The sequence below is a fragment of the Ascaphus truei genome, chromosome 17 (assembly GCF_040206685.1).
Source record: "Ascaphus truei isolate aAscTru1 chromosome 17, aAscTru1.hap1, whole genome shotgun sequence".
In the NCBI taxonomy this organism is placed as follows: domain Eukaryota; kingdom Metazoa; phylum Chordata; class Amphibia; order Anura; family Ascaphidae; genus Ascaphus; species Ascaphus truei.
This window is the reverse complement of record NC_134499.1, coordinates 34,192,133-34,218,921: the sequence shown is the minus strand read 5'-3', so window position 1 is coordinate 34,218,921 and position 26,789 is coordinate 34,192,133. Positions and strand designations below refer to the sequence as shown.

The 26,789-nt window shown below is 40.5% G+C and overlaps 1 protein-coding gene across 1 annotated transcript in view; it reads right to left on the bottom strand.

Moving 5' to 3' along the window:
* LOC142467798 (uncharacterized) overlaps nt 1-26,071 on the bottom strand; it is a 36,392-nt gene extending 10,321 nt beyond the window's left edge. The window contains exon 1 of the mRNA XM_075573661.1: nt 26,008-26,071. Within this exon, the coding sequence (XP_075429776.1) occupies nt 26,008-26,071 (64 nt within the window). The remainder of the gene's footprint in view (nt 1-26,007) is intronic.
* Between the last annotated feature and the right edge of the window lie 718 nt (nt 26,072-26,789).

Here is a 26,789-nt window from a genome sequence, read left to right as displayed (position 1 = left end):
AAAGTGTCAATATGAAAATGCAGAAATAGATTGAAAAATGGATGCAGATACAAAGCCAACCCTAATGAGGGCCTGGAGGGTACATCCCAGGGAGTAAAACAAAAATGCAGAGAATTGAAGGGCGTGTCACAGGGACCACTACGGAGATTGTATGAGAGACACTGACAAACAGCACAGCAGAGGATTCATATTTTTCAATTTTTGCTTTATCAGCTTATCTCTGAGTTACTATAGAGTGTTCTGTGTAGCTGTCTCATGTTCATTCTTATGCTCTATCAGATTACAGTACATTTTATGCCATTATTCTATTAGTACATTGATACTTTATTGTATAGGATTTTCTAATGACCTTAGTCTGCTAACGTAGGTGCCCTGGTCATGTGCTTTTGAACCACTTCATATACTGACATTCATTCTGATAGGTTGACTGTGTTTGTTCAGATTTGGTATTAGCTTTAATAGGTCCATTCAGCATTTTCTCTATGTTATTTACCTTGCTAAGTTGAGAGTTTTTTTGGTTGGAGGTGTACAAATTAGGGAAGTACCATGGACTGTTTCAGTCTGTGGGAACGGGCTTGAAGAAGGGACATTTTAGGCCCCGAAACGTCGCCCCCCCTACATTTTATCACCTTGCTCATTGCGTGCGTTAAACATTGTTTCCCCCTTCCGCCTTGTTTTTGTATTGTTCCACTCCCTTTGTTTCCCCTCCACCCACCATCTCCCCTCAATTCTCTGCATTTTTGTTTTACTCCCTGGGATGTATCCTCCAGGCCCTCATTAGGGTTGGCTTTGTATCTGCATCCATTTTTCAATATATTTCTGCATTTTCATATTGACACTTTCTCTGATTCTTCTTTATTGTGTGCTGGGAACCACTGTACACTCCAGTTCTGCATGTACGGATTATATGAAAGGCAATGGATCTCTTTACCTCTAAGATTGCTCATCTCTGAGATCTAGCTCTGACATGGTTTATTCAACTACTTATGTGCAAGAAACATATGTTATCTTTCTCAATGCATTTTTGGCAGTTACTTAAGTGTATACAGTAAATCACAATATCTCTCCCGTCTTTTCTATCTTGCTGATTTTCATAGGTTGTCATCTTTCTGTTTGTTTCTTAGTCACTCTTGTTCTATGTTCTATTATAATCATTAGTGCTGTCTTCCAATACCAGCCATCATTAATCCCGTTCCATATCCCTTTTTTCCTCCTTATTTCTCTCATCCCAAAACTCATCCACAGGGGCTTATTTACAACACCCAGGGGCTGAAGTGCAATACAAATATAATGGTGCGGTGCGAGGAAGCAGGATAGTACAATCTTACTTCATGGGGAGGCAAAGCTTTGAGGACCATTTTTAGAAAGATGTGGGAGTTTAGTTTTGTTTTTTAAATAAATAAAAAAATCATTTTTCGGACATGACTGTACCTTCTGAACATGGAAATGTTTAAAAGGCGTAAGGGTGTCCAGTCTCACTGAAAATAACATCTGGTGACCCCTGTGACGGTAGGGGGTAAATATGGCTTCTGTTAATAAAGGTTAAGCCTGCCATTACCCCTACCTGTCAATAATACAGTGGATTATATTATGTTATATACTGCACCGACACACTTTATTCGAGCAAATACCCAGTATGTACCTGGCAGATACCTGGAATGCGCCGCTCCTCACCTCTGACAAGCCCCGTTGCGTTTGCCTTCCCAGCCTGGGTTCATGCCTGGCTGATGGGCGGCTGATCTGTTAAATGATAATGATTAGGATTTAATAGGCTGCAATGCTTCGCGTGTCTACCAGATGGCATAAATTCATGAATTGTAATGCAGTATATATATATATACTGTGCAGTATTGCAGCCAGCGGGAATAAAATGCTTCAATCCCTGCCTGGAAAATACCTCAATGCACTCGGGCAGAAAACAGTCACAAACCTCAATACACCCGGGTATACCCGAATTCGTGGGACTAGCCGAGCTCGAATAAAGTGTGTCGCCAGTGTATATGTGTACTGTATGTATTTTGCCTGGTTCCAGCAGCTCAGGGACCAGAGGTTAACTGTGTGTCAGTTGGAAAGTTGCAACGATTGTCTGCGACCTTTCTATGTTACTCTTTTATGTTGATTTTTGTAATGCTGCATTTCTATCCACCAATCAGGGCCTGGGCATGTACCCAGCACTGGCCCTGAATGTTGCAAGCTGGTGGGTTAAGGGTATAAACATGTGGGGAGGGAGACCCCTTGCTAACTCAAGCTCCAGTTCTGGTGGTGATTTCCAGCTGCAGATACAGAGCTCCAGTGCTGGTCCCAGGTTTGAAAACCAGTCCCTGTAGGCACTGTGCAGGAAGAAGGAAGATAACAGGGGAAATCTCTGCAAGGAGATCCCTGCAACCAGGTTGCCGGGTATGCCCAGTTTCCCCAGTTGTGAGTATGTGTTGTCTGTTTATGTGTGAGGATTCAGGAATTGTGCTGCCTACGGTGCGCTCCCGCCATACCTCCGTTCACGCGCGGGACTACCTCCAGGGAAACATCCACAGGCCGCGCATACGCACACAGTTGACGTCACCAGGTACTGCGGGGCTAGGTCCCGTCTCCGGATTGCATCGCGCGTCAAGCGCACGTGACGCATGTGCAGCGCACCCTAGCTCTGTGACAACACTGATCACATTACACACTCCCACCTGTCTCCTGCACTGCTCTAACCAATCATGGCTTCCGCTGAGTCCACGCCTCTGTTCCGCCCCCCTGTCTCATTGGCTACTCAGGCCTATACAGTATATGCTCTGCAGTGCCTCTGGCACTTTGGTTGAGCATAGACCCACTTATTGGTGTGTTTCATCTCTCCTTTGCCTTCACAGTCTCGTCTTGTCTTGTCTTGCTGTATCTTGTTTTGTGTACTGACCCGGCTTTATTCTTGGACTTCGCACCTCTGGCTTACTGACCCCGGCTTACCTCTGACCCTCCACATCTCTCCAACCCTGACCTTGGCACTCGGACAACAACTATTCTACTATGTCCAATCCCGACCTTGGCTAATAGTACCTTCTACAATCCGGACCTCTCCTACTCTGACCTCTCAAGTATTATGACAACTCTGACTTCTCCAACCCGACACGGCTACCTTGACCAACCCACTCTCCAGACGTGCCCCTGTGACTGTGGGTGGCGTTTCTACCAATTCACACCTCAGTCCCAGGGTCCTGCCTTGTTTGTGGTGAGCACAGCGTTACAATATGTCAGTTATGGATACTGCTTTCCAATAAATTAATTTGATAAAATCTTGTGTTTCTGTCTGGCAATATTGATCCCTGGTATTAGTCCTGGTCTCCCGTGACAGCCCCACTGCTACAATTCTCCTCCCTTAACCAATGCCACAGACATCTCCACCACAATACTGTATGTTAGATTCTGATGTGAGCTTCATACAGTATTTTTGGGTGAATAAGTGCCCTGTCATTGAGTGAGATGAAAGGGAGTATTATAGTAGCCGACAGCACAAATTCTATTTCCATTTCTAAAACCCAGAGCCAATATGATGGAAGAAGTTGAAGATACAGGACAAAATTGACAAGTCCACATCCCCCCCATCTTAAGCCAATCCACCATTGTAGTGTTTCAACCAACAATTTCAAAGCACTCTCTTAAGCTAGATTGCCACCTACTCATGAAAATGAGTCCACAATGTGCCCTAATTACAAAAACAAGGTGGCTACATTGTGCACAATATGTCCATTCACTTCAATGCCTTTGCCTTCAGTGATACCTTCAATGGTAATTAAGCTCATGATTGTGTTACACATTGGCTCCTATAGGAACATCCATGAAGCCTTCTATACTGCACAGCCTGGGTTAAATAACTAAAAAGGCATTACAAGCAAAGACAGCATTCTATATCTTTTCAAACCCTTTAGTTTCAGCTTGGTTCCCGACTTCTGCTTTGCTACTTTTGCACTTAGATATACATTATTTCATCAGCGCCAAAAGAGCATTGACCACAAAGCCCTTATGAGTATTGTAAGCCACTGTATCAAATGCAAAAAAAAATGTGTCTTGTAAACAGCAAATGAGTAGAATTGTTCCTATGTGGTTGTTGCCTTAAACTAATATAAATGCACAGCTCATAAGAGACTAGTAGATGTGTTACACGTAATTCATTAGATACTATTTGCTAAAATGTTGCACAACCATCTTTCAGACCTAATGAAAATATATATCGGTAGATATACTGTACAATGGGTGAGATCATCAGAAAATCCAAATGGTGGAATGAGAGATCAAGAACGTGGAGGTGCGTGGTGGGGTTACACAAATTATTGTTGTATCACAGAAACATTAAATATATATATATTCCATCTTTTTTATTGTATTTTTTGAGACATATACATCTTTACATTGCAAGGGGAACATCACATTAATGGTGGCACACATTATATCAAATATTTTCATACAGTATTAAGATCCATAGTTATTCTGTAGAAACATGAAATATTTAACAGGTAACACAGCTTTTATTTTAATTTCTGTTCCGTGTTCCTTTCAGATGTTAAATATCCATATAACCGTCAACTGGGGTGAACATTTGTTGTAACTGATTGTAATTTAGAAAAGAAATTGTGCTGCCAAGTTCTTATTACTTGTTCGCAGATTGGTTCTCACCAGAAATACGTATCTGTGTATAAACGAGTTTCTATGCAATACAACATATTAATAGGAACATGTTTTCTATTGGAATAAATGTTGCTCTATAACGTATTGTGACAACCCATCTCAATTACATATTTAGTTTTTAATCAGAGCAGAGTGTTACTTTAGAGCAGTGCAAAGCGCCCTCTTATGCTACAGTGTACATGTGAGTGCACCAACCAAAATATCACCTCGCTGACAGTAAAAAAGCCTCAATTCCTTCTGCATCTAATAACACAATGCTGCTTACTTTAATTTTCCAGTTTCATTTAAGAAATGAACTCAATGAGATAGACTGGCGTGTGATGTTCATAGGGTTAAGGGAGCAATACCATGTAAAATTCAAATTGGCCATTGTGTTTTACCAATATGCGTAATGAGATAGTTACAGTAATTTACTGATTTCAGAATGGGACTTGATCCCAGATGTGTTTGGTTTAGGGAATAGTAAGTGACACATTTATCATTTTAAAATGAAAGGTACAAAACGGATCCCGGTTGAGACTTTGGCATATTTAAAAAAATATGAAACATATAGGAATAGTTTTTAACATATAGTAATTCATACCAATGACATAATTGAATATATTACTTATTACTAAATGGTATATTGCTTCTGCTAGACAGAAGAGAATTGAGACATAACCTTGATATATTGGCCATTCAATAATGTACCCCATTATTTTCTGTAAGTTTACTGCCAATTATATGAGATCTAGTTTCAGTAACTATCACTGTGCAGCATGAGGTGGAATGTTGGCAGGAAGGTCAAATGAAGGTGACCTCAGATTCTCCCATGAAGGACTTATCAAGTCAAATAAAGGATTATGCTTTCAATAAGAAGAAAGGTTGCTATCAGATTCAAACTTACAGAAGCATGGGAACCATTTGGTCCAAATATTCTTGTTAGGACCTCTACAATCATATATTCAGTTAACGCTTTGTACAGAGACGGACAACCTATCTAAGGATGAAAATCTCCAAAATAATGGGGAACATGATCAGGCACAGAAAGGTTTTATTTATAGTGCTAGCAAAATGATTTAAATGGGACAAACAGCATGCAACTTTGGGCAGTGAGCCACCGAAAACAATGCAAATTGATACATTTCCCACAGTTTGACATGTTAACCAAGCCCAGCGTTTGTCACAAATAGATAATCACAATAATTAGTTCTAACACTAAAAATAAAACTATTCCTTCCACTAAAAGAAGAAGAAAAAAAGTCACCATTACGAACATTAGTTGAAGGCAACATTTGGAAGTTTATAAAGTAATTTATGTAAACGTTCGCACTTTATTTGTAAGCTTGATAATTCAGCCAGGTTCAGCCAACATTTCTGGAATAGAGTGTAACGTGTATACTTCCAGTATTTGCTGGGGCCAGTCCAAGGGTTGGCAGTGAGAGTTCTAACTCCGACTCTTCTCAGGAAGTACACCCAATGTACCTGTTGTATTTTCCTTTCACAATGCGCCTGTAAAATAGGCTCAAAAGGACAGAAAGGCCTTTATGTAAGTATGTTATTTAGGTAGATAGTGTAAGGGCAATGTATTAAAGTCTGCTGGCTTTAAAGCTGGGGCAAAACTAGTGCAAACACTACCCCAGATTTATCAAGGAAACACTTCCCATTGATTTAAAGCAAATACTGTGTAAATCCCACTTGTGAGCCCATTCACGACAGACAGGTCTGCCACCCTTTTCACCATTATCTCTCACTGCAGCCAGGGATTCTGGGTAATGACATTCAATTGATACATACTGTCACCTTAAGCTTCTACTCCATTGATTTATTTATTTTATTTTTAAATCGGCGCATTATTTTTTGCACAGATTTTCCAGCCAGAAGTATTTATAAATAATTATTGGATATCACCACTGGACAACGTTTGTGAAGTGGTGAAATCCAATCATTACTTACATTAAAATATTTGACTCTTTGTACAACAATAATATCTTTGCAATGCTGCTTTCAATTGAAAAGTTGGTGTTCTTTTTTAATGCAACTTTAGAAATGAAAGTTATCAGTATATTAATTTGGGCTTGAAGAGGGGAAAAAAAGCAGACAAGTTTGTAGCTATAAAGGCTTCCATATAATTAGAAGCAGGGTGACTCACAATTAATTATGTATTTAGATTCAAGTGAATGGAAGGCACTGCATCATTAACTGTATGTAATCATTGTATTATATTGAATAGGGTCATAAAATGGCTGAATGCTAGTGCCTAATGTATGAAATAATTATTTGGTACACAAATCTGTAATATTGATTTAAACCAAGCTAGTTCTCAATGGGCAAATATTGCAATTCAGTTGACCAATAATCACCTCCATGGCTTTTGAATGGACAGTGGCTCTCTACCTCACACTAAGAATAAACTAACAAACCTATTTTATAGAAGAACTACATAAGTGGACATGCTACAGGCATACCCCGCTTTAAGGACATTCACTTTAAGTACACTCGTGAGTAAGGACATATCGCCCAATAGGCAAACAGCAGCTCGCGCATGCGACTGTCAGCACGTCCTGAACAGCAATACCAGCTCCCTACCTGTACCGAAGCTGTGCGCAAGCGGGGAGACTATAGAGCCTGTTACAAATACGTTATTTACATCAGTTATGCACGTATAAACAGAAAAGACGGTGCAAAACAGCGCTAAAACACACAATGACAATAAAATATAATAGGCAGCCAGACAAAAACTGACTGTACAGTCAGTAACTAGACAAAGGAAAAAAGATAAGCCGGCGCCAGTTCAAACCGTGACGTGTATAGTCCAAATCAAGTCCTTTTGTGATGGTGATGAGCAAATTGCAGATTTCTTCCAAAACGTGACGTGATATGTGAAAAAATAAAGAGAGAATTATAGTGCAGTATGTCAAATTGAGGACATAAAAACATATAACACTGACAACGTGAAACAAACAAGACAAACTCACAACACAAACTAGCCAGACAGAATTAATAAAAAAGCTATTTAATGACAACTAATATAGGATTCTGGATGTTTACACACACTAATCCGGGTGGGCAAAATCGTTGCCCTACTCACAGGATGCAGGATAATTAAAAGCAGCAGGACTGGAAGCACTTTCTGTAGATCCAAGATGGCGACCGGAGCTCACTCTCTGGCGTCCCCACGTGTGGCAGATGCTGTCTGGGGCTCCAGAGGGTCTGGATCAGTGGTGCTGCTGCGCGTGACTCCCTCCTCCTGCCGGTTTCCAATCCTCCTATTCTCCTCCTCTCCTGTTACCCAGCCGTGCGGTATACTCCACGAATGATTTGCTTCTAAAAACGAGTCCTCCCAACGCGTTTCGTGCGCATGCGCGCACTTCTTCAAGGGATGTGACTACCCCTGAGTCTGGATAGTTTATATACACAGTCCACTGTTCCAATTGGTCCAAGTTGTAATTGGCTATATGTTAACTGTGTGACCCTAAACTGCTGCCGTGACAGTGACAAACTGGTCAAACTGACCCCTCCTTTAGGAACTTCAGTCCTTTTTGTTCGTACAAAGTATTTTGTATTTACCCTGCTCCAACTGACTCGCAGCCCAACTGAGCTGAGCTGCGAGTCAGTTGGAGCAGGGTAAATACAAAATACTTTGTACGAACAAAAAGGACTGAAGTTCCTAAAGGAGGGGTCAGTTTGACCAGTTTGTCACTGTCACGGCAGCAGTTTAGGGTCACACAGTTAACATATAGCCAATTACAACTTGGACCAATTGGAACAGTGGACTGTGTATATAAACTATCCAGACTCAGGGGTAGTCACATCCCTTGAAGAAGTGTGCGCATGCGCACGAAACGCGTTGGGAGGACTCGTTTTTAGAAGCAAATCATTCGTGGAGTATACCGCACGGCTGGGTAACAGGAGAGGAGGAGAATAGGAGGATTGGAAACCGGCAGGAGGAGGGAGTCACGCGCAGCAGCACCACTGATCCAGACCCTCTGGAGCCCCAGACAGCATCTGCCACACGTGGGGACGCCAGAGAGTGAGCTCCGGTCGCCATCTTGGATCTACAGAAAGTGCTTCCAGTCCTGCTGCTTTTAATTATCCTGCATCCTGTGAGTAGGGCAACGATTTTGCCCCCCCGGAGTAGTGTGTGTAAACATCCAGAATCCTATATTAGTTGTCATTAAATAGCTTTTTTATTAATTCTGTCTGGCTAGTTTGTGTTGTGAGTTTGTCTTGTTTGTTTCACGTTGTCAGTGTTATATGTTTTTATGTCCTCAATTTGACATACTGCACTATAATTCTCTCTTTATTTTTTCACATATCACGTCACGTTTTGGAAGAAATCTGCAATTTGCTCATCACCATCACAAAAGGACTTGATTTGGACTATACACGTCACGGTTTGAACTGGCGCCGGCTTATCTTTTTTCCTTCTTCAGTTATGCACGTATATGACAATTGCAGTACAGTACATGCATTGATAACATAGTTCTTCCCTTTAAGTACATTTTCGCTTTACATACATGCTCCGGTCCCATTGCGTACGTTAATGCGGGGTATGCCTGTACATATTTAACACGATATAAAAAATAAAAAAAACATGTTTTCTTTTATTTTCGCTTTTTTATTATTGTTACTCTTCCAGAAAATCTTCCATTGAAAAGATATGCTATAAACAGGTGCCAAAAACTGTCAGCAATGTGTAGGGTAGTAGGGATCTCATTTGCATTTAAAGCATCTTGTCCATAACAACCCTTCAATTAACTAGAGCTCATTGTGTTTAATGGCTGACAAGTCATTATCTTATGTCAAAGTTGACAGCATTCATATCATAAACTGTTACTGATAATAAAAAAAAACCAGTTCTGAGCATCAACCTCTAAAACTGATGTGGCACATTCATTGATAGCAGCAGCTCAATTCCAGCACCGACCGCTCCCTCCCCTAGCCACCGGGCCCGGAACGGTGGTCCTGGTTCTTACCCCTCTGTCGGTGGCCCTGGATGAATTCATTGAAAGCAGCAGCACATCTTTCCTTCTTTGATCTTTCCTTCTTTGCAGATCCACCAAGCTCTGTTTAGTCACCAATCCTAAAGAGAAGTCCCGTTAATACTACAGATGTAGCAGGACTTAATGTCTCTGGAGCCATGGCGGAAAAAGCAAAAAGCTGCGACTCTGAAGATAATACTGCAGCGATAATCATATGGTCTCCGGGTGGTCGCGGTCACCCAACTTACCCCGGTGCCGGAGACATCAAGTCCTACTACGTCTGTAATTGTACATCTTCCAAGGACAATAACCTGCAGTAACATTGTTATGTTTTCTCCCGCAAAGAGCATATTGTTATCTACCGTATAACGGACGTCAATGATAATGACATGCAAATTATATCAAATGATGCATTACCACGATAGCACATATCCACTAAAGTCCATTAAGGCTTAAAGTGAACTTGTCATTACTCCTATTCACACCCTGAGCCTGAAGTATGACTTTTGGGTGTAACACTAACACCCTAGTTAGGCATAACTCTTTCCACTTCAGCAAAAGTCCTAATATGGGATCTTGATTAGAATAAGGCCGAGACTGGGCTAGAAGATAATGCAAAGTTATGCTACAATAACTTACAAGAAAAGAAAGGTGATGTGTGATAGCGCTAATGGGAATAAAATAATGTGCCCTACTCTGAGGGTGAACCCTAATGGTAAATAGGCAGCCTGATGATAACTGATAGTACAATCAGAATATATAGCATAAACAAAAAGAGATACCGGTGCCTAACGAGTCCAAAATGATGGAATCCTGGATATCCAGTAGAAATAGTTCCAATCCCAAGATAATCAACAGTCTCTGAATCTTTGGGTGCTCAGATAAGACTTCATGCAGGGGAAGTGGAACATGAAACGAAAAAAAGAGATATTTAGTGCAACACAGCTAAACAAATTATACAGACATTAAATTGCAGACTGGCTGACACTGGGTGACAAGACAAACAGACACAACAAGACAAACAACACAAAGCAAAGCTAATGATAAAAGTTAATTTAATATAACTGGATGAATAAAATGGTAGGACAGATAGCTGGTGAGCTGCTCCGGTCGGTTAAAACCTAGATAACACTCACAAGACAGCAGATAAAATATCGCAGTGAACTGATGTAGGCTGGTTGCCACGTGTAGAGGGTCCGCAGAGACCCTGCGATATTTTATCTGCTGTCTTCTGAGTGTTAGCTAGGTTTTAACCGACCGGAGCAGCTCACCAGCTATCTGTCCTACCATTTTATTCATCCAGTTATATTAAATTAACTTTTATCATTAGCTTTGCTTTGTGTTGTTTGTCTTGTTGTGTCTGTTTGTCTTGTCACCCAGTGTCAGCCAGTCTGCAATTTAATGTCTGTATAATTTGTTTAGCTGTGTTGCACTAAATATCTCTTTTTTTCGTTTCATGTTCCACTTCCCCTGCATGAAGTCTTATCTGAGCACCCAAAGATTCAGAGACTGTTGATTATCTTGGGATTGGAACTATTTCTACTGGATATCCAGGATTCCATCATTTTGGACTCGTTAGGCGCCGGTATCTCTTTTTGTTTACAATAACTTACAGTTATATACAATATAACATCCATAGATTATGTGCACACACAGTGTGTCATAAAACTAAAGTCTCAATTCAAATTATTATTATTATTATTATTATTATTATGTATAAAAAGAGAACATTTAGATGTATTGATACATTCATTGCATAAAAAAAAAAGATTGTACCATCTTCTAGCATTCTTTCAACATATTATTTTTATAATCTCTTGGATAGTTGCTCTAAGTTTTCAAATAAAAGTCATAAAATCATGATTTTTCCAATGTTAATATAGCCAGTCATATGCCATATGAGCCATATGTTACTCAATTCCTTTGTCGGTTTTCTCTAAAGCTGTTTTATTGTTATCGTACTGAATATTGTTTCATTTTAACAGTGCACATATAGACAAATCCTATTTTAACTAAAAACGCTCAAAGAATTTGACTGGTGTCTCATATTTTCAAAAACATCGCAGTCACATCCTGTATTCAGGCTTGTGTAAATAACAGTGGTTCTGCCCCTTCTGTGGTTAAGTACTGTATTCTACAAAGCATTGAAGTGCATAGTGTAGTTCTATCAACGCACTGAAGTGGTTACCAGTGCTTTGCAGTTTTACAAGTACTTTAAACTGTGATGCAATTACAGTAAACCACAAAAGAGAGCACACCGCTCACTAAGAACAAAATACAGAGGTTATTAAATTAATCTGAACAAATAGGCTTTATTTAAAGATCTGGCAATGGGTGCAACTTATGTACTAGGGTTAATGGATACCATATAAATGAATGGTGACGTCATCCCTTAAAGTGATGTCACATCCTTTTGAACTAATGTTACCTATCACATGGTGCAGCAACCAATGGGATTGTCCTCAAACCTATTCGCTGTAATACCATGTGATATAGCCATGCGGTTTTAAGGATGTGACATACCTCTCTTGGAGATGACATTACATCCTTAAAAAAAAAAAAAAAAAGAAGGATGTGGGCACATGATACAGTGTCCAATCAGATTGGATCTGTAACATCTGACCTATAAAAGGCCTGGACGCCTCATTTAACAGGAAGGAGACGACGAGAGAACATCCTGTTTTGGATTTACCATTGGGTTTTGGATTGACAGATGAAGATAGAAGATTAAAGAAAAGAAAGAAATAATGACAGATGAAGAAAGAAGACGGTGATAGAAGATAAAAGAAAGAAGAATTTTGTTACCTGTTCCTCCGGATCTACATGGTGGATGGCGTTGGATTGACTTTGATGACGTCGTGGTACGAGAGCTTGCAGAATCGCTGTGATTTGGAGGGTCAACACTTCAGAAGGTAAGAAAAATATTAAATGTATGTCATTTTATTTTTTATAGTTTTTTTAATGTATTTTTGTATTTTCATGTTTTTTATTGCCCATTGACTAATAATGTATTAAACTGTGCCCGTTTAGGGTACAGAACAATACAGTGACAGCCAATTCATTTTTTGGCAAATGCTTTTTTTCTATTGATTGTTGTTTTTTAGTTTTCTGTTTATTGTTTGGCTAAAATTATTTGTAATTTGGATGGCTTGTTTTTATTTCATTTTCCGATTGTTTAGCGTTTTTAATTCATTATTTCATTTGTTGGCTACTGGTTTTAATTGATGTGTTGGCTAGGGGTTATATTAATTAATTGATTTGTTGACTAGTGGTTAAAATTAATTAATTAATTGTTTTGTTGACTAGTGCTTTTATTTATTCAATTGATTGATTGGCTAGTGCTTTTATTTATGTATTTAATTGGTTGTCTAGTGCTTTTATTTATTGAAATGGGGTGTTTAGGTGCTTGTGTATATCTTTTATTATTGTGTATTTTTGGCCTTCATGCTTTTTAATGAGGGTGACCATTGAGTTATATAGTGGCTTATCATGCCCATATTATATGGGTATGATGTACCACTATGCCAATCAATGGGTACAGGGTGGGTGTAGTGGTCCAGCGGTGGGTTGTTTGGCCTCCCGCGTGTGTAGCGTGGGAGGGTTAACCCCTTAATTACTATAGCGGTTATTAACCGCTAAGGTGATTAAGGGTTAGGGGCATTAGATTGTATTTTTTCATGTATTCTTGCTGGCATCGGAGGACATGGACCTGGAGTATGCTGACGAGGACGCCATTCATGATGGCAGGGGTAAGTAGAAAGGTTTATTTACTTTATTTATGCTGGCTAGCTAATGTTTTATTTTATAATGGGCAAATGAGCTATTATCCATATCTAGATAATAGTAATTTTGCCCATTACTGTACTGTTTGTATTGGGGGGGGGAGATGTATTTATTTGAATGTATGCATATATTATTTTTTCTAGGCACAGGATTGGTACTGCAGGCCAGCTGTGACCCCTAGACACCCGCAGGGACTGCTCGGGGACCCCCAGACACCCGCAGGGACTACCCAGAGACCCTAGCCAGCCTCTTGTATTAATGCTGTGCAGAAAAAAAGTGCTTTTATGCATGTCTCCATCTTTTTTGCGCCAGTCTTTAGCTGGTGAAAAGAAATGGTGAGCTTTTACAGTACGATAAACGTATCATTGCTTGGTGAATAGCAGTTACTGGCAAAAAACGGCGGGTTTGCCATTTTTGGGCCTATCGTACGACTATTTTTTCACTGTTTATTGGTGATAAAAAGCCATTATAGTGCGATACTGCACTGTTATCACTGCTTTGTGAACAGCAGAGCACGCAGTATTGCACTATAAGGGCATTTAGCGCACTTAAAACCACTTATCACTGCTTTGTGAATAGGCCGCTATACAATATGTGTAAGCAATCTGTATTGAAGCCCCTTACTGTGGGCTATTGTGCAGGTAAATGGCTATTGTGGTGATTATACAGCTTTCTATTGGACATGCTGTATGAATGCCTAGCATATATATGGCCTTTAGAGTTAACATCATGCGGTTTATTTAATCTGGAGGAATATAAATGTAGCACCTGTTCACTACCTTATTAAAGGAGCTTAGATTACAATTGAATGATAAGCAGCATTTAACAACATAGGTGGTCAAGCGCTATAAATATATACGGCAGTTGTCAATTTATGATACATGGGTTTTATATACACACCACAATCACTCCAAATTGTGGGTTACATACCATCTCTCACACTCTAATAGAGACTTATATCTCTTTCAGCAAACTATTATAGAGATAGCAGCACCACGTGTCATTTTAATATTTGTATTTTTATTCACTAATTCACTTGTCTTCACTTCATGTGGTCACTTAATTAAAAATGAAACACTACCCCATGCACCATTGAATGCACTTTCTTTTGATGTCTCGCTGACCTTCCTTGTGTCAGCTATTCATTTATATGGTGATGCAATTCCAGTTCCAGGAACGCTCCCCCTTTACGTTTGCCAGTGTGGAGATAACTTGAGCTCTTCTTACAAAGCCCAGGGTCTTTTTGGCATAAAAAAAACCAATGGGTCTTTTTGGCATAAACTCAATGCCTAGCCCTATACAATAGATCATGTGTCTTTGCGCATCAATGTTGCACGGCTGTTTTCACCACTTTTTCCCTATATGCAGTTTGGCCAGGTGGTCATTTTCATATTTTTCTCCCCTTTGTTTTCTGTGTATCAATAAGATGTTACTAAGCCTGACGTGGCGTAAACTTCTGGCCAGTGCAATCTGTTAATGGATTCTGAGGCAAGAGAGCTGTTGTAGATTTATTTACCTTACTAGACATAATTCCCTCTTCCCCCTCCCCTCCTTCCTCTCATCCCCTCCACCTCTCTTATGACTGGATTGCTTTTTGTTTCTTCTGCTCCGGTGGATACAAAGAGACTGTCAATATAATATCTTCTGCACTTCATAGGAATGTTACTATGGCTAATTCCATAATCATATGGGCAAATGTATTTGTATATGTATCTGTCAATTCTAAGGGGCTCTTTGTATCAGCGTAGAGAAATGTATTTTTAAGCATCACTCTATTTTTTTTGGAGCATAGCTGCTGCATAATTAATAATAGTTTCTTACATCTGATTGTGTTGCCAGATGGTTTCACCAAAAATACTGGACACAATGGTGAAAGAAGTGAAGCGCTCGAGAAACACACACCCCTCTCATCTCTCTCTGTTTCATGCTGTTTCCTCCTTTCCTTGGCCCCAACCCCTGTCTCCTGACACCTCCTCCTGATTGGCTGCATTACTTAGCAGCAGCCAATGAGGATGGAGGAAACTGCCCAGGCCCCTAACAACAGCCCTGCTCTCTCCCTGCTCAGGGAAACCCAACGGTCCCCCAAGCCGGTTAGGTCACTATGTCCAAAGAGGTAATACCGGACACAGGCATGTCCAGTATTACCTCTAATTGTTTACAGGACATAGTGTCCAAATACAGGACACTGGTTCAATACTGGACAACTGGCAACCCTAGGTCTGATACAGAATTTTAGACGTGTGCCACATCAGGTATGGAGGTATTTTTGTGGCAAGTAAAAGGGAAAACAAATAGCTCACAGACGCAGAATGTGATACTGTACATCTCATTATAATCTGTGCACCATGCAGCTCCTCCCCAACTCCTCCTAATGACTCTCTCCAAGTTGGATTAAAATTCTTTGATGCACAAGGCAGATGGAAATGTCCCCTACCAACATTAAATAAGTTATGGGGGGTCAAAAATTGACAAAAACCTCCATCGTACAGTGTACAGCAAATACAAATATCACGTGTGAGCACATTCACATGTCTCAGACAGGTCTGCAACCCAGATTTTCACCATTACCTCTTAGCATACAACGCTTCCACTGCAGCCAGGGATTCTGGGAAATTACATGCAAATGAGAACACACTGAAACCTATCCCAGCATCATATTGCACAGCCAGTATAACCATTCTTACACTGATGAGACCCAAAAGGTGGAAACAGCTGTCTGTGCGTACGTTTACTGGCTATGCTGAAAAGCTATGAGAGCATGGACCCACTGGGAGACTTATGCGGTCGCCTATGTCGGCACATTTTGGGGGGGCGGCGGTGGGAGCAGAGGAGGAAGACGGTCTGTGGTCACGGAGCAGGGCGGTGGCAGAGACAGGTGGCAGCGTGAGAGGTGGACCATGGGAGCAGAGGGCTCCATGTTAAAATGAATAAGAAGCAAAAAGGTGACACTGTGTGCTTATTTGCATGGAATTTCCCAGAATCCCTGGCTGCAGTTGAAGCACTGTTTGCTGAGATAATGGGGGGAAAAGCAGGTTGCAGACCTGTCTGAGACATGAGAATTTTCTCACAAGTGATATTTTTATTTGCTCTTTAATTCTACAAATGTATTTTTGTTATTTTTCCAATTTCTACGTATTCCTGAAGACATATACACAGTCCATTTTAATTTCTTTTTTCTTTATATCTTGTAGCTTCAATTTCCTGGGAGAAACTAATGTTTCCATTGATTGTCTCCCCAAATATGTATGTGAGGCTTTTATACTGTATACAAACCCTGTGCTATCTTCTGTCTTAATGCCCTTTCGCACCATTGCATTTTTCAGGCGAGAAATATACATGCTAATGATACAGCCGAAACAAATCAATTTTCTGGAACACAAGATAGTTTGCTCCATTACACTCTTGCTTAATAAAATCGAAATGGTATACAGAGATCCTCGGTTTATGATGCGTAAGGGAGGTGATGAGGAACCAGCTGCTGATGTCTTGTATATTTCTTGGTACCTTTTATTGTTAATGATCACCGACGGGAAAAACTACTAAACGTCAATGATTAAAGCACTGGTCCAATTTAATACATCCCAAAACATTTTCTTTTACAAAGGACCTAAACTTCTCATGTCTTATCCTGGGTTTATATTTCATTTTGAACCCTTTTAGTAAATATCTACTTTGGGGGGAACACCAGCTAATTATTTGCAGGGCTCGTTAAAGATGGTCACTGGCATGAATCTTCTCAAAGTTGCTTTACCACTTCAATTTTCTTTTGCCTCATTTGAATCTTTGGGGAAGATCCACAGAGCTACGTGAATCAGGGCAAGCAACGTTACCTAAATAGGTTCCGAACGTCATTTCCCCTGAGTTTAATGGGTATCCACAAAGTTAATTATATGCAAAAACAATGTCCGTTAGTGATCTCATTAGCATAGGCTTAACACCATGTTAAATTAGCACTGCCTTGCGTTATCTTCAACTAACATGGCGTTAAACCCGTTTTACCCAAAGGTGGAGTTACTCCCATCAAGACCATGGATAGCTGTTTAATTAAAGTTAGAAAGGAAAAGAAAGAAGAGAAAAAGAACCCTGTAAATTACGATACGATAATTCACTCTTACTCTTATCCAAACCCTGTAAGTGACCTATTTCAGGGTCTGGATGTGAGTAACGTCAATTTTAGCTCTGACCTAACCAACCATAACTGTAACGGAGCTCTGAGGCTATGCACTGTTAGAATGAACACCTTTTTGGCATATTGTTAGCACTAACGTCCGTTATGGCTGAAAACAGCACTTAACGCAGCATTAGTCAGCTTTGAAGATACCCATTAACCCTTAACGTGTTGGTAAATGAAGCTAACATCTCGTGAAGTCAATAACAGAGCTTTGTGGATTTGGGGCCTTTTTGTCATTATTTCCCCAGCAATGTGACAGTTTTGTGAACCGTTTGTGTTTATCATGGTCTCATTCTTAAAGTTATCTTCAGAGATACATTGAAAATAAATGTCAACACGTCTTTAATTAAGAATCAGATCCCAGTTGAAAGAGTGTTGCACTTCTGTCATGCGTTTTTATGTAGGATTGACATAGTATACATAAGACTTCTTTGTACAGTAAGCAGCATTGTTTGGTATTAGTCTTCACTTGGAGTGTTGATTTAGGGTTGATTTATTTGCTCCAATTTTCATTCTGATACTATGGCAAACTTCCATTCAGTCAATAAACTGCAGACAGCAAATAGGCATCTCAATAAAAGGGTGACAATATAATTGTATTTAAAAACCAGGAAATAACACATTGAGAGTTACCTCTCATTTTCAAGTATGTCCTGGGCACGGAGTTATGGTGACAATACACGGTTACATTAAATGAACAGAGGTTATACGTTATATTTACAGACATTTCATGTACAGTTTGAGATAATAAAAGTTATAGGCGTACGGAACAGTTACAGAGAAGGTTAAAATGTAATACAGCTGAAGTCTTGAAATTACTTAGACTGGAGGCGGCTTTGAGAGTCTCAGGTAGGTTGTTCCAGACGTGAGGTGCACGGTAACAGAAGGAGGAGTAACCGCATTCCTTGTTGAACTTGGAACAGTGAACAGTCTTATAGAGTCACATCTCGAGTGATAAGAGCTGCGTGTGGTAGGGGTGAGGAACTTGATCAGATAGGTGGGTAGCTTGTTCAGAAAGTATTTACAGGCAAGACAGGAAAAATCGACCATGTGTCTGGCCTCAAGGGATAGCCTATCTAGTTCTTGGAGCATTTCACAGTGATGTGAATTGTAGTTACATTGTAGCACAAAGCAGCATATTGAGTTGTATTGTATTTATGTCAGTTCAACAGAATTTATAGCAACGCCAAAACTATTCAGTCTATTGGGAAACAAAATGCTATCATCAATATGTCAATTAATTGATTTATATATTTTTCCTAATGATCATTTCACCAAAAATAGGCTTATCATTAATTGGTTTGCATGAAACGATCCATATCGAGCGTTGTCAAATTGGCTGATGTGACCACACTTTCCCTTAAATAGAAATCATTACAATGAAGCAATCTCGTGATGCACGAGATGTATCAAGCAAAATAAATAACCATAGGGTAAACATGTTTTGTACTTAAATAAAACCCAATCAATGCATTTTCAGGCTCACAGTTTTAATCTATAAAGATTTTAACTTTATTTGCTCAAATAGTTTAGCAATTTGGTGAATCTGAAAAGAAGAGTTCTGCATAAATAATGTATACAGTCACTTGATAACAAAGTTTGAATCTTTTTGTTCATTAAACAAAATGAACCAAGCAAAGCATTTTTCAAACTGTCCCTTGATCTCCATGCAGCCCCTTCCCCCTCCTGTTCTTCTCACGTACACAGATTAGGTTAAGGAGTATTCTACCTTACAAATCTCAAATGAGCAGGCTTGCCATTTCCTCATACTGATCTGCTGCCTTGACTGTTGTCATGTTTTATTAATTCGTGTGTCAAATACCTTTTTAAACTTATGGAGACAATCATCTTGTATGTATGTATAAATGTATGTATATAGCATCAAAAACATATTCAGTGCTTTAGAAAATACACAACAGGATAGAGGGATTGATAAACAATAGGTGCAACACTTAGGACACAGCATAAAAGGGAATCGTTCTTCCGCAGGGCTTCCAGCTTCAGTGTCATGTTGGGAGACTTAGAGAGACAGTAGTGGAAAGAGTAAGGGCAGTGGATGGTGGAGTAGGACTATGATGGTTGGTAACTAAGTGCCTCTGTAGATACCCATGACTTATATAACTCCCAAAACACTCATCAACACTATACAACATGTGGGGAGGTACCTTGGAAATAAGCCTTATAGAAGATGTGACTCAGTGAATAGAGGCAGTAGCTCTAAAAAAAAACAGTATAATATTGTTGACCTCATCATGCACCAAAACAAACAGATTGTGGCTTGGCAGGGACTGGTTCTGTAAAATTCTATGTACAGTCTGGCATACAACGCACTATTTTGTAAATGTTAAGTGCATTGTGTTCCATTAGGAGAAAGGCACTATATGAAATAAAATATTATTATTAAATCGAAGCAATGGTAAATCTCAATGAGGAGGAAACAAGCTAAGCTAGAATCCTGTCTTTTATGATGTGGTGATCCAAATCTCTTTGTAACACCATCATGGAAGGTTTTGGCGTCAGTTAAATGACCTAAATAACAAACTGTTCACTGTGCAGTTTCTCAGCAGCAGTTAGACATCTACTAGAACATCTTGTCAGCCAGTTTTTTCCTCATCGTGTCAAGTCACCTCTTGTCCATATTTCATTAAAACTGTTTAAAAATGTATTTTTAATTTTCAGTACCAATAAACTCTCTGCATATTTCATTTCAGGGTCATTAGTCAATGTCAGTGTGCTCCATGTACAATTAACCACTAATTCAAGGTTTCAAAAAATCTTGACCTATTATAAATAGCCTGAAACTATTGCCGAAGGTTGGTTGATTTACCCCTTAGCTGCTGGATAGAATTCCACACACTGCGATGGTAAATGTCCTAGGAGTGTAAATACCATTGAAAAACACAGAGGACCCTTAAGCTGTGCTTTGGTAGTGTAAACACATTGGTACATGACCATAAAACATCAATATAATTGTCCACTATTTTAGGTTTAGGATATTCCATTACAACATAGAAAAACAATGAAGGCTTATTTCTAAAGTTAAATTATTATTGCTATGATGATATTGTATGTAGGTGAGAAAACCAAGTGCTTGAGTAGTTCTGTTTTCTAAGCTACACCATATCTCAAGCATTGGCAAATTTCATTTGTGGTATTTCAGAAACTCATGGCCACACTTCCATTGGAGAATTAAAGCAGTATTCCAACCTTAATTCAATAGACTGTATATATTTTTTGGACTGCATTAAAACCAGGGTATCCTCCAGAGCTCTACCATATTTATCTTTTTAGCTCTGGCGGTAACTAAATCCACCTCTGCTAGCATGTATTATTTTAAGGTATTGCAGAGAGGATTAGACTCCTGTATGTGAAATTACTGTACCTCCTGTTATCTGAACTATGATGATAGAAATATGTAGTAAGAGGCAACAAGATGGTTTACACCGTGTATAGTTCTTTTTCCCATTGCATGGAAAATAAAATAAAGATACTGTTCATATGGTGTTGATTCAGATAAGAGAAGTTCCAATTATTTCCATGCTAGCAATTCTAAAATAATGCATTTAAATTGCACATTTAATGCAAAGCAGTGTTTAATACAGAACAGATGTATACATTAATGAAAATATTAATATTACTTTTCCTACCCCCAGCTTTACATTTAATGACATTGCATCAAGTGTATTTTCCTTCTAAGCTAATAGAAATCTCCCACACATTATTATTTTGCCTGAAACAAAAGTCCCATTTATCAAAGGCATCTGCTCCCCTTCTTTCTTCTGCCAAAAGCTGAATTTACTAAAGTGTCAAACATCCAATTGCTCTTTATTAACGCTGCTGGCAAACACAGAAATGCAGTCACTGTAGAGGCATTTAGTGGAATGGTACAAGACGAGGGGAATAACGAGGTGAAAGAGTACAACATCAAGGTCATAAGTCTGCCCTACCTAATGTTTGCATTCTTGTAATATTCATTACTCATTCCTACGCGGCACCGGCGTATGTTAACTGCAATTATAATAATATAAATATGAGCCCTAAGAAAAGCAACGCCAGGTGCTGGAGCTTACAGTATTAAACTAGCTGAAAGTACCCGGCATTGCTCGGGAATTCTAAGAAACGGAAAAATACTTCGATTTATAAATGGATCATTTTTAGTTTCTTAATGAAAAACAATGTATGTATTTGTATTCTAACGCTGTTTGGTAAACTATATTTTAGTTTTTTTCCCCATCGGGTGCAAAAACAAACATTTATTTCCAGTTCCCACTCTGGAGCATCCAACATCAAGTTGACCAATGTGCAAAACATGGATTTTCTACATTCGATCCAGGTACAATACTTACAATCCTGCTTAATTTGGTTATAATCTGTGCAGTTTTGAAAGGTTCAGTCCACCATCTTGATGCCATCAAAATCCCAAAACCCAGCCAAAAGGGGGACATGGCCCACATTTGGTGGTCATGTCCGGAGATTCAGAGGTACTGGACAAAGATCCAGAAGCTTCTACAAGAAACTATGGGGCTTCTTTTCCCCTTGAACCCCTTGACCTTCGTGCTGAGCAAACCTATAGACGACCTGCCCCTCCCCTGAGTAGACTAGTATCAGCTATCCTAACCGCAGCCAGATGCTCAATAGCAGCGGCGTGGAAACACACCAAAGCCCCAGCGAGTAACACGGTGTTGAGAAGAATAGACGAGGTCATGGCCATGGACAAACTTACAGCAATGCTCAATAAAAAAATGCCACAGTTTCGGAATACCTGGGACCCCTGGAGCGGCCCGCTAGGACTAGGCCGGCATTAGGCCATCCTCGTACTGATGGAAAGGGAGGAAGAAAACAGAGTTCCACCAGTCTCCCCCCACCCCCCCCCCCCCAGTATGTCTTCCCCCCCTCCCCCCCTTAGACCTTCCCCCCCCCCCCCACCAACTACCAACTGAAAAATACCCATTTTGGGACAACATGTTGTTTAACTCAGTTGAAAAGTCATGTCATGTGCCTATGACATTGTCGTTATCATTTGGATGTATGTTGTTCTCAATAAAAAAAAAAGTGATACAAAAATAAAATCCCAAAACCCAAAACCTGCTGATTGAACCATTATCTTTGGGTCAACGATGATCTCTCTGAAGTTGGTCAAGATCTACTCCACACAACGAATGCTCTGGGCACACAAATTGTTTGCTCTGCTACACATAGATTGGATACAACCCGTTGATGTATTTGTAGAATTCAATCCGCGGATTCAGCAAGAATCGGAATCTTAAGAATCCGTCAACAGATTGCTGATTCCATGTTTTGGATTCTGCAAATCCGTCCACAGGTTGCGGAATCCGCGGAATGTATTGGTAATAATAACACACAACGCGAATCGCCCTTTTTGAGATAGATCCACAGAAATCCACGAACCAAAGGAACTGGTCGATGTGCCGCAGATCCAAATACGCCCCCAAAATTTTTTCCATCTCTAATCAAGAGGAGTAAATTGTGACACAGTGTTAGCAATAGAGAATTTTGAGTCACCAAACAGAAAAAACGTATCATACAAACCATTCCGGAAACCCACAATACACCCCACATTGCGCTCTTTTCACATTATGCGTGACGTCCTCACATACAGTCATTTCCAACACACTATCCATAATTATGCAGTAGGATTTGAGCTATTCCTCCAAATGTAATAACATCCCAAAATGATATCTATGTGAACATCCTGCGTGTTCGTCAATGGTTGAAGGTTCCCTGAAGCAAAACTATAATGAGACTATTACATTTTCCAAAATGTCTTACGTAATATGCTCATAATTACATTGCGCTACGAGGGGTATTCACTAACTTCTGATAAGAGATATCTGATCTTAATCTAGGAATTAACCGCTATACACAACAATGATCGTTAACGCTCTCTCTATTCTCTAACGGAGCTCAGTGAATCCGTTGTATGTTTTCTTCGATATTATTTGTCTTTGGTTTTCAACTTTCCCTGCACCCTTACTCTCCTTTATAAATGCCATCAGCTCTCTATGGCCCGGTAATGCAGGGGGGGCTCAACTCCAGTCCGCAAGCCCCCCAACAGGTTGGGTTTTCAGGATATGCCAGATTCGTCACAGGTGTCTCAGTCAAAGAAAGGCTGAGTCTCTGATTGAGAGCCCTGTGCTGAAGCAGGGACTGATTGAGCCACCTGTGCTGAAGCTGGGATATCCTGAAAACCTGTCCTGTTGGGGGGGGGGGGTAGGGGGGATTGAGGACAGGAGTTGAGCACTCCTGCTGTAATGCACTGAAAGGGATACAAATATATGCTATGGTACAAATGCTCTAACCATTTATGGATTCGACATTGAAAATGAAATATGAAGATATGGTTTCAAAAATGATATATTTTACCAAGTTCATAATTAGACCACTGTTGATTTTTCTGATGCTGCTTACCAGTACTAAGAAGGTAGACTTTGCATATTGGTTACCACGTAGAGCGATTCCAAAATATCTTTCAGTTGCAAACATCACTATTAGATTAACGTGATTTAAGTTTGCAGTGGATGCACCGGCAGAAGCCTTAAAAAGTGACAGTTCTGACTGTGGGAAAGGCTAATTAATAATACCCACAGCCTTTCCTAAATCTCTCATGACATTCTTCAGTGATTGTTTTTGAAGTTCAGTACAAAAAGGGTTGAGAAGCTGACAATGTACAGCAGTGCAGACCAAAATAGTTCGCACCTGTATCCTTTCCATTACATGTCCCAATGTATCACTGATTTATGTGGCAGGTTTTTTGACTCCTGGGCTGAGATCTATTTTCTGTGCAACAGTTCAACTGCTTTCACTATGTCTGCAATGACAAACGCCTTAATGCATTGGTGTTTTATGTTTCCAGTGCTTTACAAAACCTCACATAAGCTTTAGTCTTGTTGATAGCCTTCGCAAACCAAACCACCATATTCTTTCAAGCAAAAGCTCCAATTTGGTTGCCACTTTGTCAGAAAGTTGTCAGGTATCCAGCCATAAACCTTGGTATCCAAATGAAAGCTCTTTAACTCTTGTTCCTATTGCTAGTGAAGGGTGTATAGGACTGCAAAATACCTTCCTTATTTGACTGGTGAGGAGGCTAGCTAAATTAGGCTAAGGCCCCGCTCCCAGAGTCAGCGCGCCCGCACTGCACACAGGCGGTGCGCTGACATACACAGACCGCGATATGCGGTCTGTAGGGAGCGGGAGCCGGAACGGGAGCCGGAGCGGGAGGTGGGCGGGAGTGGGAGGATTGACAGGGAGGGGGGCGTGGCTTGAGCGGAGGGACCCGCTACTCTCCCCCCCCTCCCTCCACGGGCTCGGGCTGGAGCTGCTGATTGAAGGTAAGCAACACACACACGCAGGCACACACACACACACACACACACGCAGGCACTCATACACTCATACACACACACAGACAGACAGAGGCAGGCACTCACGCACTCAGACACACACATACACACACACACACACACACACACACACACACACACACATACACACACACACACACACACACACAGACAGACAGGCACTCAGACACACACACAGATAGGCACGCACGCACTCAGACAAACACACAGACAGGCACTCACGCTGCTGTCACTCCACACTCCTCCCCGCTCCCCGAAGCCTCTCCTCCCCATTGGCTTACAGCCACACCACGTGACGCGTCAACGCTAGGGAACACCATTTTCTTGTGTCCCATAGCAGTCTGACGCGCCACAGCGTGTAGTGCGCTGTGCCGCCAGGGGGGACCGGGACTGGCTCGGGAGGATTCCCCTGCTGGTGGGGAACTCGCGTGTGGCCGCCTGCGCCAACGAGCGCAGCGGGACCGAGGCCTTAGATTTATTTACATTAGAAAAGAGGCGTCTAAGAGGGGATATGATAACTATATACAAATATATTTGGGGACAGTACAAGGAGCTTTCAAAAGAACTATTCATCCCAAGGGAACTACAAAGGACACAGGGGCATCCCTTAAGATTGGAGGAAAGGTGATTTCACCAACAACAAAGGAAACTTGCTGTATGTGGGACACGCTTTTCTACCCTAAAATGCCATTGCCCCCAAACCTGTACAGGCATACCCCGCTTTAAGGACACTCACTTTAAGTAAACTTGCGAGTAAATATATATCGCCCAATAGGCAAACGGCAGCTCACGCATGCGCCTGTCATCACGTCCTGAACAGCAATACCGGCTCTCTACCTGTACCGAAGCTGTGCGCAAGCGGGGAGACTATAGAGCCTGTTACAAATGCGTTATTTACATCAGTTATGCACAGACATGATGATTGCAGTACAGTACATGCATCAATAAGTGGAAAAAGGTAGTGCTTCACTTTAAGTACATTTTCGCTTTACATACATGCTCCGGTCCCATTGCGTACGTTAATGCAGGGTATGCCTGTACTTACCATCAACAGCATTCTCATAATGAGCATCCTGTGGTTGCCAGCCATAGGTGAAGTATGATGTCATAAGTGGTCCTGGTCCCAGTCAACACATTTTCACAACAGCAGCAATGTAGAAGCAATATTAAATATTCTGCCACTTATACTAAATCTGCTAACACTGAATGCCTGGTTAAACACGATGGATGTGTTTCTGATATATTAAGTAAATGTCTCTTGGTAAGAAGTTGCTTATTTACTAATGACATCTTATAAGCAAGAGAACCCAGCAAGAACAATAATTAACTTTAATTGGTGCCAGCAACTGGGAGTCACCTATGATATTTCTGGAAATAAAAATCCATACAGCCTGGCATCTTGTAACTTATTATTACTGATCGCAGTGTTGTGTTTCCAGATGTCATTATTCTTCCTACAATGTTTGTGTTTGTAATAAGTCACCGTCATTATCGTGAGCTTCCTATTCTCATTATATGAAAAAATGATGTATCTGCTTTTCATTTGCTTCCCTTAATATCAGCATCATTATAATGTGTATGGCAAGAAAACGAAACGACATAAGCAGTTTTAAATTGAATACTTGACGGCTTAACCTGTTCACTGATAGAGGAGTTGGCAATTGCAGCATCTGTAGCTCACTGCCTGCTGTACTCCTTCAGCTTAATGCAGCAGTGGCCAGCTCCAGTCCTCAAGGGCCATCAACAGGTCAGGTTTTCAGGATATCCCTGCTCCAGCACTGGTCCCTCAATCAGTCCCTGCTTAAGCACAGGTGGCTCAATCAGATG